The 20,358-nt window shown below is 44.1% G+C and overlaps 1 protein-coding gene across 6 annotated transcripts in view; it reads right to left on the bottom strand.

Moving 5' to 3' along the window:
• The window catches only part of LOC144672647 (zinc finger protein 148-like), a 156,876-nt gene that overhangs the window by 46,691 nt on the left and 89,827 nt on the right, over positions 1-20,358 (bottom strand). For 5 of the 6 annotated variants that reach the window (XM_078534513.1, XM_078534515.1, XM_078534514.1 and 2 more), the window contains one exon: positions 1,046-1,129. The exons of the other annotated variant lie outside the window; for it this stretch is intronic. In XM_078534513.1, coding sequence (XP_078390639.1) covers positions 1,046-1,129 — 84 coding nt within the window. The remainder of the gene's footprint in view (positions 1-1,045; positions 1,130-20,358) is intronic. 6 annotated transcript variants of the gene reach the window in all.

The raw sequence follows: 20,358 nt of genomic DNA, 5'->3' as shown, positions 1-20,358 counted from the left end.
CTGGGGGGGTATTACACTGTCACAGTGAGAGTCCCAGGGGGTATTACTCTGTCGCAGCGAGGGTCCCGGGGGTATTGCACTGTCACAATGAGGGTCCGGGGGGGGTGGGGGGGGGTGGTGGTGGTGGTGGTAATACACCGCCACGGTGAGAGTCCAGGGGTTGGTGGCGGGGGGGGATTAATATACTGTCACAGTGTGTATCACAGGGGTTATTATACTGTCACAGTGAGTGTTACGGGGCTATTACACTGTCAAGTATATTATGGTTAACAGATACTGTTCTTATTCAATTGCCTTCATTTTAGTATGTCATATTTGGAAACGGGCAATAGAACAGTTTGTGGTTAGGATAGGAAACTAAAGAGACAGTATCCCTCTTTCTTCGCTTACCCAGGCTGCAAATTAAAACTCTGTAAATGGTATCTCTTCAGCAATCACATTTAGTAAGCTGTATGCTATTTTCAGTAATAATGAACTTTGACAGAATATCTAGAGATATGCCTGGTGTCTGTGACAAAAATAACGTGAAGTTATCAAAGCCTTTGATGGTTACAAGAACAATTCTGCACTAAAATCAAAATGCAAGATGTTTTGATTTTTTTTTGATATGTTCAATGAATATCAAGATTTTTAGTCCTTTACATTTCCCCAAATCCATGTCAGAATACACCTGTGCAGAAAATACACTTTGTGAATCTTGTGAGACAGAGAAGAGGCGCATGTTTGAAAGGTGAATGCACCTTCATTGCTCGAAGGGTTCCAAATAACCTGGTATTTTGCAAGAACTGAGATCTGAAGAGAGAACAACTGAGACCTTATTTAAAATCTGCTGCAGATTGGCCAACCAATATATGCCGCTTCTCCTTACACCTTGTGTTCACGAACAAGGAGCAGATAACACAAATACTGCGTACGGTTTTGAATGCTTTAATACTTATGCTTTCGGTTTTTTTTAGGTCAACAAAAGGGATAATGTCTCTTTAAGGAGTTTCACAGACTATGTTTATCTCGTGTCACCAGCACAAGCTCCTGGTATTTCACTTACCAGTGTGTATCTTCTCATGTCTCTGCAGTAGGTACTTCTGGATAAATCGCATGCTACATTGGCTGCACTGATATGGCTTTTCACCTAAAAGCAAAACAAAATCCAAATTTCTCCTCAGCTCACTCAGGATGTAAATGACTAAAATTATTCTTCTTGACCTAGCAATCTAGGATACTTGGCTAAGAACTGTGAACGTTGGATTTGTTTCAAAGGTGTCCTGCAAGCGACCCGAGATACTTTCTTACCATGAAGCTCCTGAGCTGAACGTAGCTCAACTGTCTTCTTTAAACAAAATAAGGCAAATAGAGACAGTATCCCTTTTTGTTGCTCTGATAAAGCTTGTCTTTACAAACATTACTAGAAATAATTCACACACATCCCCTCCCCAGCTGTGAAGGATGTTGACGGAAAGGCCATTCAAATCATTCTAAACTATGTCAAATGTAAGCAATGGATGACAGCAAAACTAAGGATTAATCATTCATATTTAGTGGCCTCCAATTCTCTTACATCATCTCGTTCTCTACAATGGGTAACACAGGTCAAATTCCTGCTTTACAGTTCAAGACACTCTTGCTCATATAGGAAGCAAATCTGAGGTGTAATAATATATGATCTGCTGACACCTATGGATGACGAGAGTAAGTGCTTTTGTTTGATGTTGTCATAAAGCTGACTTTGAGAATGTTGTTGACAATGGTGTTGTATTTAAGCAATGCCATTTCTCTGTGTGCAGTGTTTAAGCAAATCTTCAGAAGCTATTGATGGCTCAGTGCTTGATGTACTACTGAATGTGGAATTGAGCCATGCAACCAAAGATGGTACCAAAGTAATTCCCTAGTTTGTGTTGAGTTTCGCTGACCTCACCCACAGCGGCATCTGCAGTACCACAACTGGTTCCAGCACCATTCCATTATGGGAAAGATGGGTGAGAGAAATAATTGGAATAATCAGGCAGGGTTCCCATTTTTAATCACAACCCAGTGAAGTGTGAATGTGTAGACATTGGGTGAAGGCAGGATCAAGCTCAGTTGTGATAGCTTCCAGGGTTGAGTTGCCAATCCATACTCACTGTTGAGACTCACAGATGAAGGGGAACCATTTGAACAAGGTACTGGAGAGCAGATTTTGCTGCTGGAGCTGTATTCCAGTACAAGTCAGCAATCTTTGGGAAGTGTGGGGAGAAAATTAAGCTACAAAACCCAGGGTCTTTAAAAGTACCAATTAACGAGCAGATTCCAGCTGTGCCAGTTCAATCCAGATGACAGTCTGCATAACCTAAGGTTAAAGTGTTTAGGCTTTGCTCTAACAGTTGTAGCCTTAGAGACTGTTTGCTGACAAATAAAAATGTGCATAATTTGTCAGCTCACCCCACCTCTCCAGTATTGTCTTTTTCAAACCAGGTCACAAGGCTGATTTCATTTAAGAACAGAGACAAAATGTTCACTTGGGTTAGAAAAAGGAAAAGAAAATGGATTAAGAACTGGCTAAGATTGAGAGAACTGTTCCAGTGGTTGTATTCAGTGCCCTTGTGATTGCTTGCCCTCTCCCGACCCTCCCGCTTGCCGCATCCCTCTCCCAACCCTTGCACTCATCGCTTCCCGCCACCCACCCTGTTCTCACTCCATCCCACTCCCCATCCCTTTCGCTCCCTCCCTCTCATCACGCCTCCCCTGAGCCCAAGCTCAGAGCGAGGGCTTGGGAGAGGGGCGGCGACAAGCAGGAAGCAAAAAGAGTTCCGGAGAGGGGAACAGAGAGGGAGGGCTGGAAGAGGGAAGCGGCAAGCGGGAGGGAGGCGGCGAGAGGGAGGGTTGGAAGAGGGAAGTGGCAAGCAGGAGGGTCGGGAGAGAGAGGCGGCGTGGGGGAGGGTCGGGAGGGAGGCGATGAGCGGGAGGGTCGGGAGAGGGAATTGGCACATGTGTAGTAACTGCGCTAAAACGAAAACAGAGGCAGCTCGATTCAGTGAATTTCCCTGATTTATAAACCGTGCTAAAATGAAAACAAGCTATTCAAACACACTTTAAATGGGGGATACCTGTACGTTATCATATAATTACAATCAGTGCTCAATCAAGTAATCAGAGCTAGAGGATAAAGTTATAATTAAATAGCAAGGGATAGTAGCACTAAAATGTTCTGAATTTTTCAGTAAAATCTAAGATTTTTAGATAATAAGAGTTAAGTAAAATATTTTAGTATTGCTGAAAAAAGATGTTGTTGAAGCTTTTCATCTTGCACTCATCAGGACAATTCGCAAGAAGACCAAATGTAAAGGGAACAACAATTTATCCTGCATGAGAAGAGAGTGCTGATTGGTTGGCAACTCGACTCGGATTGGTAGAGCTGTTGCCATGGAGAATGCACCAGTTAACTGATGACTGGCACGTGCCAACCAATCAGCACTCTCTTCTCATGCAGGATAAATTGTTGTTCCCTCTACATTTGGTCTTCTTGCGAATTGTCCTGATGAGTGCAAGAAGAAAAGCTTTGACAACATTTTTTTTCCAGGAATACTCAAGTTCTGTACTACCAAACGACTATTTGTAAAATAGTTTAGTTAACATCCCTGTAAAATAGTGGCATCAGCAGAAGAGAAGCAGTTGGTGATTGGTGAGTAGCTGATGAGTCTTCATTTATTTGCTAACTTTTATTGTCTATTAAGCTGGGCTACCCGTCCTTCGTCCAATAAAGGGATGTAAAGTAAAAATAAGATTTCAAAAATAAGATAAAGAAAATCTTTTTATAAAGCAATAAGCTGAGATAATTACCCTATGGACATATGAACTGAATATTCAACAGATTTCATTCAACAATTCACTTGATTACCTTCTTTCACCAATTATCTTAATTAACAATTTTAATCCCACAAATATGAAACTCAAATACCTAAATTCACACAAAATTATTATATTCAGAAACAGTATTTGACAAAAAATAATAATTTTCACAATGAATTGACTTTCATTCGCTTTACTTGGCTTGAGTCTAGTTTAATTAGATTTTCAAGTTTTACTGTATAATTTCTATTAATCATTCTCTACATCCTCAGTGTCACTCTCAAAATTGTCAGGATCAAAATTTACAACTACACCTATTTTGTCAATGTTTGTTAATACTCTGAATATTTCATCATCACTGACAAAGGCAACATCTACAGTATCACTCTCTACATTTTCAGTCTCACTGTCTGCATTTTCAGTGTTTGTTGAAATATTAAATATTTCATGCTGGACCACGTCTGAAGTTCTTCCTTCTTGAGACAAAATAAAGAGATTTCTTGGTGATCCTGCTCAGCTATTTAATTTTCTGATGTTTTTCAAGAAGGGTTTTGATTTTGTTGTTATTTCCATAAGAACAACATTCAGTGGGTCTGCTGGCTCACTTAGGGGTGACAATTGCACTTTATCATTTGCACAACACATTTAGGTGGCTCTTTTTTCCACCACAGTATTCACATACCTTTGCTCTAGTGCCAATATCATATTCTGGGTCTGATTCATAATTATGATGAGGATCACAGATAAAAGCTTCCTTAGAGTCTTGATCTCTTACTTGCAGCACTGGTTCTTCTTGCATTCTGTCACTCTCGGTCAACTTCTTTCCACCTTGCCCTAGCCTATTCATCTTTCCTTTCTCTAATTGCGGCCTGTCGCTTTCTGTTGCCTTTTTGCTCTAATCTCTTTGTCTTCCCTGTCTGTCGCTTTCCCTTACCAAGCAATAAAGTGTAGTGTCTCAGAGCATGACTTGCACAAAACAAATGAAATATGAAAACCAAATGAAGTATGAAAGAAAGTCAGGGATTTATGACGTAAAATTATCGCACCCTTTCTTGGAATGTATGGTTAAGGCTGATTATAGCATGTCTGAGTTACGATGTCAGCGGAAACGCACTGTAGACACGACCGCGGGATCCCCTACAAGGGGGTGGTTTGATGTCAACTCCCCTATGACATGCTCGTTGGTCCGAGGTATCAGCCCCGGGGGAGCTTGCCAACAAACAAATAGATAGACAGATATTTTGGTTAAATAGAGAGAGAGACAAATAGGGCTATGGCAGGGCAGCTTAGAGCCATGGGGTTGCATTGTCCCCTTGTCGGGAGGGGGTGGGGGGGGGGGGGGGGGGGGGGAAAGAGTTGATGGGCAGGCGCGGCGCCATTTTACGTAGGTGGGCCAATTAAGGCCCGTCCAGCATGACATCCGCACAGAAGAGCTATGCACTCCCTGTGCGGGGGGGGAATTCCCAAAATCGAGAGTGCGCTCTTTCGCGCATGCACATGGAAGAGCACACTCATCTCCCTGAGGCTAAGTGCAGGCTCAGGGAGATCGGCTGTAAATGTCAAAAAGATAAAAATAGAAAAATAAAATTTCCCTAAAATGTCCCCTCATGTGACAATGTCACGAGTTGCGACATGTCCATAATTTTCAAAAAAACTGTAATAAAATTTTTAAAAAGCTACATGAAACCTCATCCCGCCGCTGGATGAGGTTTCATGTTTTCTCTATTTGCCACCGGGGTTCCTGGCCTGCCCGCCAACCTTAAGGTTGGACGGGCAGGTCCTTTAATTACTTAATTGCCTCTGTCAATGGCCTCAATTGGCCATTGACAGGCTGGCGGGTGGACAGCTGATTGCGCTGCGCCCCCACCTTCCTAAAAATTTAAATGGGGCGCAGTGACATCAGGGGTTCCCCCGATTTCACCGTGCAGCATTTTACACATCAGCGAGCGGGCCCCGCCCCTGCTCACCGACGGGAAAATCCTGCCCATGGAGTGCGTATCCTGTTTCATGTGGGAACCCCAGGACATTTCTCGTCCCCTGGATAATCATGGGCAGAATTTTACGCTGAATGGGCGGGCGCGTGCCCGACCCGACCGGACGCGTGCCCGACCCGACCTGACGTGAAATCGCATGAGACAACATTGGGCGAGCATCCCGATGTCATTTCGGTTGGCGGGCATGCACAAAAGTCGGAAGTGTGCCCGCCGACAACTAAGAGGGCAATTAAACCCATTAACGGAGCAATCGACTCCAATTTTTCATGGTCCTTCCAACCTTATGGTTGGTGGACGGGTGAATTGGCCAGGTGGACTTTACATTTTTCATGAAACCTCATCCAAGGATGAGGTTTCCATTATTAAATAAAATAAAAATAAAAATCTATGGACAGCATTTTTTATCATCTATATGTTCATGTGCCTGATTGTGATGCTTGGACATTTTTTTCCTGATTTTCAAAACTTTATTTCATGGTTTTCGGGTCTGCAGCTCCCTGAGGTAGCGGTCTGTCTTCAAGGAGCTTTCTCTCAGCACTCGCCCGCGAAAACGTCAACGCCCACCCTCCTCCTGCCCCCACCCCAGCAGCGCTGAGCATTTCAGCGTGCGTTTCACGTTGGCTGGCCGTTAATTGGCTGAAAATTCAGGCCCATGTGTGCACCAAGTACACTTCTCGTTTCCCGGATAATCATGTGTACAGGAAGTGTGGTCAACTGCAGCAGCTCGAGCTCTGGATTTCAGAGGTTGAGAAGCAGCTGGCATCACCACGGTGCATCAACAAGGCTAAAAACTTTGTGAATAGTATGTTTATAGACATAGTCACCCCACAGCTTAAAAGTATGCAGGAAGAGAGAGAGATGGGTGTCGCAAGCAGTCAAGAAGGACCAGGCAGGTAGTGCACAAGTCCCCTGAGTGCATCACATTTTCCAACCAGTATTCAGTTCTGGGGAGTGGTGGTGTAGCAGTATTGTCACTAAGCTAGTAATCTAGAGACCCAGAGTAATGTTCCCAGGACCTGGGTTCGAATCCCACCACGGCAGATGGTGGAATTTGAAGACAATAAAATATAGTGGACTGTTTTTCTTGGAGGGGAGGCTTGAAAGAAGTTTTCAAAATCATGATGGGGCTGGACAGAGTAGATAGGGAGAAACTGTTCCCACTCATAAAAGGATAAAGAGTGGGAGGGCACAGATTTAAAGTGATTTGCAAAACAAGCAAATGTGACATGAGAAAAAGCTTTTTCACACAATGAGTGGTTCGGGTCTGGAATGCACTGCCTGGAAGAATGGGGGAGGCAGGTTCAATCGAGGCACTCAAGGGGGAATTAGATGATTATTTGAATAGAAACAAGGTACAGGGGTACGGGGAAAGGCAGGGCAATGGCACTAGGTCATAATGCTCACTTGGAGAGCTGGTGCAGACACGATGGGCCGAATGGCCTCCTTCTGTGCCATCAGGATTCTTTGAGTGCAGCCAGAGCCAAGTCCACAGCACCATGACTGGTTCAGTGTACAGGGGGGGCAGGTTAGGAAAAGCAATGGTGATTGTTTTTCCAAGTAAGGCCCGCCTAGCGTGAAACGCGTACTGCAGCGCTGCCTGAGTGGGGGGGGGGCAGGGAGGAGGGCAAGCGTGAATTTTGTGTGCGCGAGTGCGCGCTTGAAAGTCTCCCTGAGGCATAGGGCTGCCTCAGTGAGATGAACATTTTTCAAAATAAAAAATAAAGATTTCTGAAATGCTATAAAACATGTCCCCTCAAGTGACTCTGTCACATGAGCAGGGACATGTTATAAATGAAATTTAAAAATGTTTATTTTATTTTTATTTGCTGTTGGAAACCTCATCCCGCCCGTGGATGTTTCCTAAAAAAATGCAAAGGCCGCTTGGCCTTTTCACTTGCCCGCCAACCCTAAGGTTGGACGGGCAGCGAAAAATTTCTTTCCATTACCTTCTTAATGGCCTTAATAGGCCTTTTAATTGTCGGCGGGCGCGCTACCGACTCTGGTGCATGCCCGCCGACCGAAATACCATGCGAGTGCACGATGATGCCGGGATATTCGCCCGACATCATCGTGCGTAATTTTATGCTCGGTCGGGACGAGCCCACCCGACAAGCTAAAAATTCTCCCCTATATGTTTCAATCAAGTTGCCTCTTACTCTTTTAAACTCCAGCGGATACAAGCCTTGCTGGTCAACCTTTCCTCATAAGACAACCCTCCAATTCCAGGTATTAGTCTAGTAAACCTTCTCTGAACTGCTTCTAACGCATTTACATCTTTCCTTAAATAAGGAGACCAATACTGTACACAGTACTCCAGATGTGGTCTCACCAGTGCCCTGTATAATTGAAGCATAACACCTCTACTTTTGTAATCAATTCCCCTCACAATAAACAATAACATTCTATTAGCTTTCCTAATTACTTGCTGTAGCTGCATTCTAACCTTTTGTGATTCATGCACGAGGACACCCAGATCCCTCTGGATCTCAGAGCTCTGCAATCTCTCACCATTTAGATAATATGCTTCTTTTTTATTCTTCCTGCCAAAATGGGCAATTTCACATTTTCTTATAATTTACTCCATTTGCCAGATCTTTGTCCACTCACTGAACACATCTATATCTTTTTGTAGCTTCCTTATGTCCTCTTCACTTTGTGTCATCAGCAAATTTAGCAACCATACCTTCAGTCCCTTCATCCAAGTCACTTATATAAATTGTAAAAAGTTGAGGCCCCAGCCCACTAATCCCTGTAGCTACAGGAAAAGGTGGGGGAGTGGCACTGGGCAAATTGCTCTTGCAGAGTGTTGGCACAGACACGATGGGCTGAATGGCCTCCATCTGTGCTGTAACCATTCTATGATATCGCTGCTGGTGAAGTGATAGTATAAGTTCTGGAGGCACAGATGTCCAGTTGAGTAAAAATGTAAGAATGTTATATGCTAGAGTGTACAGCTTTCAAATGTCAGTGAATTCACAAGACAAGGTTGGAGGAAGGGTATAATTGGTTCCTTATACATCATAATTCTATCCGAATTCCCTTGTCAATCCAATGAAGATGTTTGAAATGAAGCTTTGTGTAAAGTATCAAACTTTCTAGGCTTCAGAGGTTATGGAAGAATCAGTAGCCTTGTCTATGTTCTCCGAACCAAATTTACTAAGCTACTATAAAAATCAGAATCGAGTCCACACTGGTATCTCAACTGACCTACACATACTTCACTCATTGTTTGAGCACCCAAGATTGTTTGCTATACAATGGCAATGCATTCTGCTCAGATGGTGTCAGAAGGGCTTACCTCCACAATCCAAACGGTCAAACGATTGTCCTCTGAATGAAGCAACAGACGATCCTTCAAATAAAATCTCCTTCAAATACTGTACTTGCTGCATGAATACAGAACCCACTTGACTGGGTCAGCTTCACTAGATAAGAAGTCTAAGCAAGGGGACACAAAGGATTGGGCTCGAGGATTTTATTTTTATTTGTTCATGGGATGTGGGCATCACTAGCAAGGCCAGCATTTATTGCCCATCCCAAATGTCCTTGAGAAGGTGGTAGCAAACCATGTCAGTTCGTGTGGTGTAGCCACTCCCAGTGCTATCAGATAGGGTGCACCAGAAGTTTGACCCCGCAACAGCAAAGGAACGGCGATAGAGTTCCAAATCAGGACGGTGTGTGGCTTGGAGAGGAACTTGCAGATAGTGATGTGTCTGCTGTCCTTGTTCTTCTAGGTGGCAGTGCTCACAGGTTTGGAAGGTGCTGTCAAATGAGACTTGGCGAGTCGCTGCAGTGCATCTTGTAGATGGTACACATTGCTGCCACTATACATTGGTGGTGGAGGGAGTAAGTGTTTAAGATGGTGGGTAGGGTGCTGATCAAGCAGGCTGTTTTGTCCTGGATGGTGTCAGGCTTCTGAGCTGCAGGAGGTGGTCATTGCCTGGCGCTTACGTGGTGCGAATATTACTTGTCCCTTATCAGCCCAAGCCTGAGTGTTGCCTAGGTCTTACCGCACGCAGGCACGGACTGCTTCAGTATCTGAGGAGGCACAAATGGATTCAAACACTGTACAATCATCAGCGAATATCCCCACTTCTGACCTTATGAGGGAGGGAAGGTCATTGATGGAAGGAGCTGAAGACGGCTGGACAAAAGACGCTGTTCTGAGGAACTCCTGCATCGATATCCCGGGCCTGAGATGATTGAGCTCCTACAACCACAACCATCGTCATTTCTACGAGGTATGACTCTAGCCAGTGGAGAGTTTTCCCCCCACGCCAATTCCCATCGACTTCAATTTTGCTAGGGCTCCTTGGTGCTACCCTCAGTCAAATTGTGCCTTGTGGTCAAGGGCAGTCATTCTCACTCATCTTTGAAATTGAATTTTTTGCCCTTATTTAGATCAAGGCTATAACGAGATCAGGAGCCGAGTGGTCCTTGCAGAGCCCAGAGTGAGCATTGGTAATAGTTTATTGGTGAGTAAATGCCACTTGATAGCATTGTCCATGGCATCTTTCACCTTGTTAATGATCGAGAGCAGACTGATGGTAATTGGCCAGATTGTATTTGTCCTGCTTTTTGTGGACAGGACATAACTGGGAAATGTTTCACTTTGTCAGGTCTATGCCTGTGTTGTCGCTGTTCTGGAACAGTCTGGCTAGTGGCGCAACTAGTTCTGGAGCATAAGTCTTTAGCACTGCAGTCAGGGTGCTGTCAAGGCTCATAATCTTTGCTTTGTCCAGTGCATTTGTCAGCCATTTCTTGATATCAAATAGAGTGAATCAAATTAGCTGATGACTGGAATCTATGATGCTAGGGACCTCAAGAGTAGGCAGAAATAGAACATCCACTTAGCACTTCTGCTGAAGATGGTTGCAAAAGTTTCAGCCTTGTCTCTTGCACTCACATGCTGGGCTCCGCCATCAACGAGGACGGTGTGGGGGGGAGGGGGGGGGGGTGTTCATGGAGCCCCCTACTCTCCATTAATTAATTTTCCAGCATCATTGATGATTGTATGTGGCAGGGCTGCAGAGCTTTGATCTGCTCCGTTGGTTGTGGGACCACTTAGTTCTGTCCATAGCATGCCCTTCTGCTGTTCAGTATGCACGTAGTCCTGTGCTGTAACTTCACCGGGTTGATGACGCTACGTTTAGGAACGCTCCTGGCATTCTGGCCAGGAATGATAGCTTAGTGGCTCTTACTGGACCAGTAACCCAGAGGCCTGGGCTAATGATCCGGAGACAGAAATTCAAATCCCACCATGGCAGCTAGGGAATTTAAATTAAATCTGGAATAAAAAAAGCTAGGATCAGTAATAGTGACCACGGAACTACCAGATTATGGTAAAAACCCACCTGGTTCACTTCAGGCCCTTTAGGGAAGGAAATCTGCTGTCCTTTCCCGATCTGGCCTGTACGTGATTCCAGACCATGAGCAATGTGGTTGATGCTCAACTGTCCTCTGAAATGGTTTGGCAAGCTACTCAGTTGTTAAGAAAGCAGTTCACCTTGACCATCACAAAGGCAATCAGAGATGGGCAATAAATATCGGCCTCGTCAGTGGCACTCACATCCCAGGAATGAATAAAATATGCTTTTCTACACTCCTCACTGAACCAGGGCTTTTCTCTGGTTTATGGTAATGGTAGAGCGAGGGGTATGCTGAGCAATGAAGTTATAGATTGTGGCGCAATACAATTCTGCTGCTGCTGATTGTAAGGATCCTGGGAAATTACTATTTGGGGTTTTCTTGCTAATTCATGAGAACTAACTTAAATAGTATGGCTGACTGTACACTTCTTTAATTTCACTAATACCCTTAATCTTATACTGAAGTATTTTACTCCTACTTGTGATACACTCTGGGTAAAAGTGACTTGATGGGGAAATTGTGGCTTGAACTTTCATTGACCAAACCATAAAAGATAAGCTTCAGCAGAAATTTAGCAGAGTGCGCAAACAGATAGTCTGCTCTGTGAGAACTAAAAATAAACACCTTAGCAGAACTCCAGAGACCCAGAAAAAGGGCAGGGAAAACAATGGTGCCTTGAATTCTGGACAACACCTGGGTGCCAAGGCCACCATATTTTCAAGATTAGCACTGAAATGTTTACAAGCGGTCAGGAATCTGACTATGGAACCCAGGATCTTGAGAGTTTGACCTGGCTTGGACAGGCACAGATGGTTCAATGATCCCTTTTGTAATTGGGCCATTCAAAGGAAGCAAGGCTTAAATTGATTTCCCTAGACTTTGTTGTGTAAAATAAGTATAAGAGGTGATTCCCTGAACACAGAAACTGTAGAGTGCTGCACTGACTGATGGCGATGGTGGCTGGGGCATGACCAGGGCGTATATACATGGAAATCACACTTCTACCCAGAGTGTAATGGTAATGCTGCTCAGACGTTAGCACGTGCCAAGTCTTGCTTATGCTGAATAAATTATAACCACTATCACCAATAAGGATTATCACTTCAAATCAGTTTGAAACTTGAGAATAAGGGGTTAAAGGGTTAATTGACTCTGATAACCTTAATTCCAACAGGATCATGCATAGCACTTCATGATTACCAGTTTTGAGCTGCTGGATCTGTTCTGAATTCATCCCATTCAGCACAGTGGTAGTCCACTGACGGTGTCCTCAGCATGAAGACAGAGCTTTGTCTCCACAAGAACCATGCAGTGGTCACTCCTACAGATATTGTCATGGCAGGCTGGTGAGGACAAGGTCAAATGGGTTTTTCCGTCATGTTGGTTCCCTCACTTATCTATGCTTTGTCCTTCTCTCAAGTGCAAGGCAAACTCCTGGCCCATCCAGGTCAGTGCTTGATTCTTCCAATTCACCTAAGAGTCTGTCTATTGACTTGCTGAGTGGGCTCACTCCCTGTCCAAACCAGGTTCTGTTGCAGAATGCGCCCCAAGACCAGAGTACATACATCCCTGCCAGTTAACATCTAGAAATCTACCGATCTCTGTCTTGAATATACTCAAGGGCTGACCCTCCACAGCCCTCTGCGGTAGAGAATTCCAAACATTCACCACCCTCTGAGTGAAGAAATTCTTCATCTCAGTCATAAATGGCCTACCTCTTATTTTGAGACTGTGTCCCCTGGTTCTAGACTTCCTGGCTAGTGGAAACATCCTTCCTGTCTCTACCCTGTTGAGAATTTTGTATGTTCAATGAGGTCACCTCTCATTCTTCTAAACTCTAGAGAATATAGGCCCAGTCTCCTTAACCTCTCCTCATAGGACAATCCCACCATCCCAGGGATCAACCTGGTGAACCTTCATTGCACTCCCTCTATGGCAAGTATATCCTTCCATAGGTAAGGAGACCAAAACTGTACACAATACTCCAGGTGTGGTCTCACCAAGGCTCTATACAATTGAAGCATAACTTCTTTACTCTTGTATTCAAATTCTCTTGCAATAAAGGCTAACATACCATTCGCCTTCCTAATTGTTTGCTGCATCTGCATGTTAGCTTTCAGTGACATAAACAAGAACACCCAGGCCTCTTTCGACATCAACATTTCCCAATTTCTCACCATTTAAGAAATACTCTGCGTTTCTGTTTTTCCTATTGAAGTGGATAATTTCACATTTTTCCACGCTATATTCCATCTGCTATGTTCTTGCCCATTCACTTAGCCTGCCTAAGCCCTCTTGAAGCCTCTTTGCATCCTCCTCATAACTCACATTCCCACCTAGTTTCATGTTCTAATGAATTATGTCTGATTAACTGATGTAAAGTGAGATAACTGATTGGATATGTTGAGTCAGATTCCCTTCCATTTTCATCTCACCCGTTCCATTCAATTATCCAGTGGCACCAGAAGTACCTGCCAATTAGGCCCCAAAGACATCCATGCAATTTTTCGGTGATAACACTGGCAGAGTACTCAGCCATTTATCTACCCATATTAAATGGGCTTGTGAGACACTAAGGTAAAGTTTGCGGCAGCATTTTTTGCTACTCAAACTTGCTTTTTTGTTTGTTTGCTTCCTGTTTCCATTTAATTGGTCAGGAGGTTTTATGCCAAATATCCTGGCCCTGCTATTTTATTGGTACATCTATGACTTTGAGACAGTGGGCTTCCCAATGGGAGACCTCCATTCTTGGAAGAACAGGAGCAACAGTGTTATGCCACGCAGCTCAGACTGCACAGCAGCAGGCAGTGCCCAACAGCAGATTCCTTGCCGCCTGCATTTACAGGCAAAGGTACATCAACCTGGCAATGACCACGTGGAAGGGGCTACACCACAATCATGCCATTTGCTGCAGGGGCACCTGAGGCCCAAACCATTTCAACTTCTGGGCCTCATTACCATAGTTCAAGCCTAACTCCTGCCCAAAATGACTTGGAGCTGAGGGGCAGAAGATTGGTGAATGTAGCAGTGGGCTGGCATTGGCGACCCAAAGGGAAGGACGCTGGCTGTATTTTGACCAACTGCATGCCCTATTCTTGTCTGCATGTGGGGTTAAATTGGGTCTTTGATTTTCTCCCCTACTCTTTTTGCCTTTGGCACATTCTGCTCATTGGATCCTAGTCCATCACATAGGCTTGTCATATCAAGAAAATTCAAAATGGCCATCTGGTATATGCAAATCAGAAGAGCCAATGCGTTTGCCATTCAATATTGAAACCCATAATTTGGATTTGTCTGCTAGTAAGCTTATGAAAAGCCAACTGTTGAATGAACAAAATCAAAAGCAGGTCAGTTTAATACTTATTAGAAGGGTTGGTAATGCAGTGATTCTGGTACTGGATCAGGAAGTCAGAAGTCATAAGGTCAAATCCCACCCAGGTAAATTATGAAATTAAATTCAACAAGTCAGGTAATTTGCGGGCTGTCACCTGGCAAACGTCGATGTAAAAATTGCTGGCTTGTTGCAAAAGCCCAACTATGTCCTTCAAGGAGAGGAACCTGCCATCACTCTGTATGTCTGACCTATAGGTCGCTCTAATTCCACGCACAAGAACATAAGAAATATGATCATGGAGCCCCCTCAAGCCTGTTCTTCCATCAATATGATCACAGCAGATTCCTGGGATGAAAGGGTTGTCTTATGTCGAAAGGTTGAGCAAGTTGGGCTCATTGGAGTTTAGAAGAAACACAAGATTCTAAGGGGGCTCGACAAGGTAGATGTTGAGAGGATGTTCCCCCTCATGTGAGGATTCTAGAACTGCGGGAGAGGGGCACAGTTGAAAAATAAGGGGTCTCCTGTTTTAAGATGGAGGTGAGGAGAAATTGTAGCTTCAACAAGAACATTTTCAACTTAAAAGAAGCCAATATTTAAAAGCCCAAAAGAAGATACTGCTAAAAGAGGGCCATTTGTCCGGGTCACGCCAGGTAGGGTGGGATCAAGGGTCACTTGGAGTGCGGGACAAAGTGGCACGCAAAGTCGGTAACTAGTTTGAAGCCACACTGTGCTAATGCAGCGTCTAGCTGAATTGTTCAGTTAAGCTAGTTTTAAAATTTTACTCAATTAAATTGATGCTTGGAACATTGTAAAAATGTCCGGTTTTCAGACATCACCGGTTTTCAGGTAGCCGCATTTGAGGTACTCTACCTGTACTAGTCAAGAGACAGCTAACAAAGCCATCAGACCACACAATGGGTAAGTGTCTAAAAACTGTAGAACTGTCAATAATACCTACAGATTTGGAGTCGCTGCATCCGAATGTGCCCTCACATTCCATGGAAATGCTAATCCCGGAGAATTATATGATTAGAGCAAAATATAGCTGATATGATAACCAGTGTCTTCCCCATCGAAACCACCTTCATATGTTAATGGACTATTCATGAAGCAGAATATAAGATTGCTATATGTAAGACGACAGAGTTTCGGGGAGGGGTTTGGCAGCAATCATTGTCACAGGTTTGATTTTTGGTAGTTTTAAGAAACACGTGTTCAGCAGAAAGAGTAGTGGTGGTAGCAGTGGCAGCACTGCACAGCATAGAGCTTCTCAGAAAATAAGCTCAACAAGGGAATTGGATGAACTAAACGAGACAACTAAGTTAAAGGAACAGCTGGAACAGAAGCAGCAATTCAATGGTCAACAGCGTGAGTGCAGTTCAGAACTTACAGGAACAGTGTTTGAGAACATGATACGGATTTAACTTAAAAGGGGAGCAGGGTATTGACATTTGTAAGTTATCAATGGTAAACAGAGTTTGTAATACTGATCTAACTGAAGGGGAGGAAGGTACTGATGTTTATCAATGTTACAATAAACTGTTAAAAAGAATTGTGAGCAATGACCATTTTCTCCATCTGAACAGGTTCAGGTTGAACCTTAAGAGTTAGGAGCATAAGAGGGGAGGTGTGGATTCACCTACCTACAGAATTTCTTCTCTCAGAGGGGTGTTAATCTTTGGAATTCCCTTCCCCAGACAGCAATGGAGGCTGGGTCATTGAATATATTCAAGACTGAGTTGGACAGGTTTTTGATTTATAAGGGAGTTAAGGGTTATAGAGGGGCAGACAACAAAGTGAAGGTCACAATCAAGTCAGCATGATCTTATTGAATTGCAGAATAGGCTTGAGGGGCCAAATGGCCTACTCCTTCTCCTATTTCTTATGACCTTACGAAGCCTCTTTAGAATCTTGTAGGTTTCAATCAGATCACCTCTCATTCTTCTAAATTCCAGAGAATATAGACCCAATTTACTCAGCCTCTCATCCCAGGAACCAACCTAGTGAACCTTTGCTGTACCACCTCCAATGCAAGTACATCCTTCCTTAGATATGGAGACCAAAATTGCACACAGTCCTCCAGGTGTGTCTTACCAAGGCCCTGTACAATTGTTTGCAAGACTTCCTTATTTCTGTACTCCAAGCCCCTTGTCAGAAAGGCCAATATGCCATTTGCCTTACTGATTGTTTGCTACACCTGCATGTACTGCAAGGAACACAAAGTTGGCAAGTCTCTCCGAACATCAACATTTAAAAGTTTCACACCTTTAAAAAATATTGTTTTTCTATTCATACTACCAAAGTGAATAACCTCACGCTTCCCACATTATACTCCATCTGCCGCCTTGTTGCACACTCATTTAACCTGTCTATATCTTTTTGCAGCCTCTCTGTCTTCCTCACAGCTTACATTCCCACCCACATCAAGGTGGCAACCAACTGAGAAGCATTGGCACCTCCTGCATTATGCCATCGTTTGGGTCCAAGATCTAAGTCATGTCTGTAAAACGTGATCCATGCAGGGGATTGATGCCTGCTGGACAAATCATAGACTTGTTTGATCAGTAATGAACATCCACCTAGCACCAAGACAACGCGAGGCCCAAAAATCCAAGAGGAAGATGATCAATGACTCAGCTCTCAAGCAGTCTGACCAAAGAGAGGAATTCCAAGTGCAGCTCATAACCAATCTGGAAAATCACCACACACCCAACTCAATTCCAGGACAGTAGGATGAAATTAAGTCAACTGTACTAGATTCCTGCTCAGACCATAGGGCATCGGCGTCACCAGGTCTGGTTTGACCAAAACTTTGCTGAAATACGTGACCTCCTAGAACAAAAACGAGCAGCCTCCTGGAAGAGCAACCCAAGGTCACAAGTCAAGAAGGCAGCATTCCAACAGCTCAAGGCTGACACCCAAAGACAAATCCAAAAAATAAAGGACATGAGGTGGGAAGAGAAAGCCTGAGAGATCCAACAATGTACTGACCTTCATGACATGCGGAGCTATTTCGAAACCGCCAAGTCCAACTGTACACCAAGGTCAAATGGACAAAATCCCCTCCATTCACAGGATAGCGTTTCTCTTCTTAAGGACGACAATGCCATCCATCAACGCTGGGAAGAACATTTCGAACAACTCCTTAACCATGAGTTCACAGTGTAGCTGATACTCTCCAGGCTATCCCCTCCAGCACCCTGTGGTAAAAGCCATGGGTGAACCACCATCAATGAAAGGGCTGCAACAAGCAATCTAACGGATGGAAAACAACAAAGCCTGTGGCCCCGATGGTATTCCAGCTGAGGTCTTCAAAGCTGGTGGGGCTTTTGCTCACATCAAGACCCAGGCATTCTTCCTATGGATTTGGTGGGGAGTGGGTGGTGGGGCGGGTGGGGGTGGGGAGAGAAGAATTCAGGAATAGGGCAATTGTGACTATCTTTAAGAAGGGGGGGTAAATCATGCTGTGGAAACTGTCAAAGCCTTTCCCTCTTGTCCATAGCAGGGAAAATCCTGACATGCATTCTCCTGAACGGTCTACTTCCTGTGGCTGAGGAAATGCTCCCATTGATACAGTGTAGCTTTAGACCCTCTAGAGGAACCTCCACCATGGTGTTAGTTGCCAGACAATTCCAAGAAAAATGTCAAGAAAAATGCCAGGATCTCTTCATTGCGTTCATCGACCTGACCAAAGCATTTGACTCAGTAAATTGGGAAGTTTTGAGGATTGTGCATCAAGGACCTGAACGTCCAAGAAACTTCATCACAATCCTGTAATTGCTTCATGATGACATGACTGCCACTGTCGAGTTATTGTGAGTGCAAGATCTGAAAAAGGCTCCTTCAAAATCCATACCGCGATCATGCAATGTGGGGGAGATGGTGGCATAGCGGTAATGTCATTAGACCAGTAAACCAAAGGCCCAGGCTAATGCTCTGGGGACATGGGCTCAAATCCCACCATGGCAGCTGGTGCAATTTAATTTCAATTAATAAATCTAGAATATAAAGCTGGTCTCCGTAATGGTGACCATGCCAACTATCACTGATTATTGTAAAAACCCACCTGGTTCACTTGTGTCCTTTAGGGAAGGAAATCGTGTCGTTTCCCACTCTGCACCAGATTTTCAAGCCACTCTCAATCTGTGTTGGAAGCAGTTCAGAGAAGGTTTATTAAACTAATACCAGGAATGGGTGGGTTGTCTTATGAGGAAAGGTTGGACAGATTAGGCTTGTATCTGCTGGGGTTTAGAAGAGTAAGAGGCAACTTGATTGAAACATACAAGATCCTGAGGGGTCTTGACAGGGCGGATATGGAGAGAATGTTTCCTCTTATGGGAGAATCTAGAACTGGTGGTCACTGTTTAAAAATAAGGGGTCGCCCATTTCAGGCAGAGATGAGAACTTTTTTCTCTCAGAGGGTAATGCGTCTTTGGAACTCCTTTTCTCAAAAGGCAGTGGAAGCAGAGTTTTTGAACATTTTTAAAACAGAGCTAGATAGATTCTTGATTAACAAGGGGGTGAAAGATTATCAGGGGCAGGCAGGAGATTACAATCAGGTCAGCCATGATCTTATTGAATGGTGGAGCAGGCACGAAGGGCCGAGTGGCCTACGCTTGCTCCTACTTCGTATGTTCGTCAATTCCACATAAAAGAAACTCAGCCTCTCCTTGAATGTTGCCAAAATGAAACTCGTATCAAAGCACATCTGGTCAGTCAAATACTCCACCTCCCATATATACTGTGAAGGACAGACTCTGGGATATGTTGAGCACTTCCTGAACCTTGGCAGCCACCTCTCTCAAAAAGCCACTATTAATGAGGAGATCTAACACCAGATCAGCTGTGCCAGCTCGACCATCTACAAACTAATGCAGTGACTGTTTGACAACAAAGACCTCTGCAAGTCAACACAAGTCCTAATGTACAGAGCAGTTACCATCACCACACTCCTATACTGTAGTGAGACCCAGACCGTGCATCAGCGACACGAGAAGTTCCATCAGCAATGCCACCAGTACATCCTCCAGGTTCAATGGGAGGGCCGTCAAACAAACACTAGTGTCCTGCTTGAAGCCAGCTCCACAGGCATTCAGGCAAAACTCCTGCAAAATGAACTCGATGGTCTGGACACTGTGTCCAGATAGCCAATAAGTATCTCCCCTGCCAGGTCCTGTTTTCTTAACTCCCAAATGGCCAACGTTCTGGGAAGGACAAAAATAAACACTTCAAAGACACTCTGAAGCTCACCTTGAAGCGCAGTAGCATTGACATCAATGACTGGGATGAGCTTGCTACCAGTTGTTTGGAATGGCAACATACTGTCTGAGCTGCATCGCGGTTTGAGTCACAACGTCCTAATGATGAGGCAGAGCGGCAGCAGAGAAGGAAACAAATCCTGCACTCCGGATCCGACTACCTTGTGGAACCCCTTGTGCCCAAAGGTATGTGGGTTGAGAATTGGTCTGTTCAATCACATGAAGGTCCATGGCTGAAACTCAAGACCCTGATGTAGACTTTGTCCTCAAATTGAGGGACTGCCAGCAATGACTTTAAAATGCCCTGCTTATCCCCATTCTCCATTTCCTGTCTATTAGCCAATCCTCCATCTATGCTAATATATTACCTGAACTCCATGACCCTTTATCTTGGGTGTTAACTTTTTGTGGTACTTTATTAAATCATTTTTAGAAATCCAAAAAACTATATCCACTGGCTCCCCTTCATCTACCCTACTAGTTAAATCCTCAAAAACTCTAATAAATTGAACAAACGTGATTTCCCTTTTGTAAAACCATCTTGATTCTGTCTAATCATACTATGATTTTCTATGTGCGT

The sequence above is a fragment of the Cetorhinus maximus genome, chromosome X (genome assembly GCF_964194155.1).
Source record: "Cetorhinus maximus chromosome X, sCetMax3.hap1.1, whole genome shotgun sequence".
NCBI classification, from domain to species: domain Eukaryota; kingdom Metazoa; phylum Chordata; class Chondrichthyes; order Lamniformes; family Cetorhinidae; genus Cetorhinus; species Cetorhinus maximus.
The sequence above is the reverse complement of the archived record's forward strand: the minus strand, read 5'-3'. Positions and strand labels throughout refer to the sequence as shown.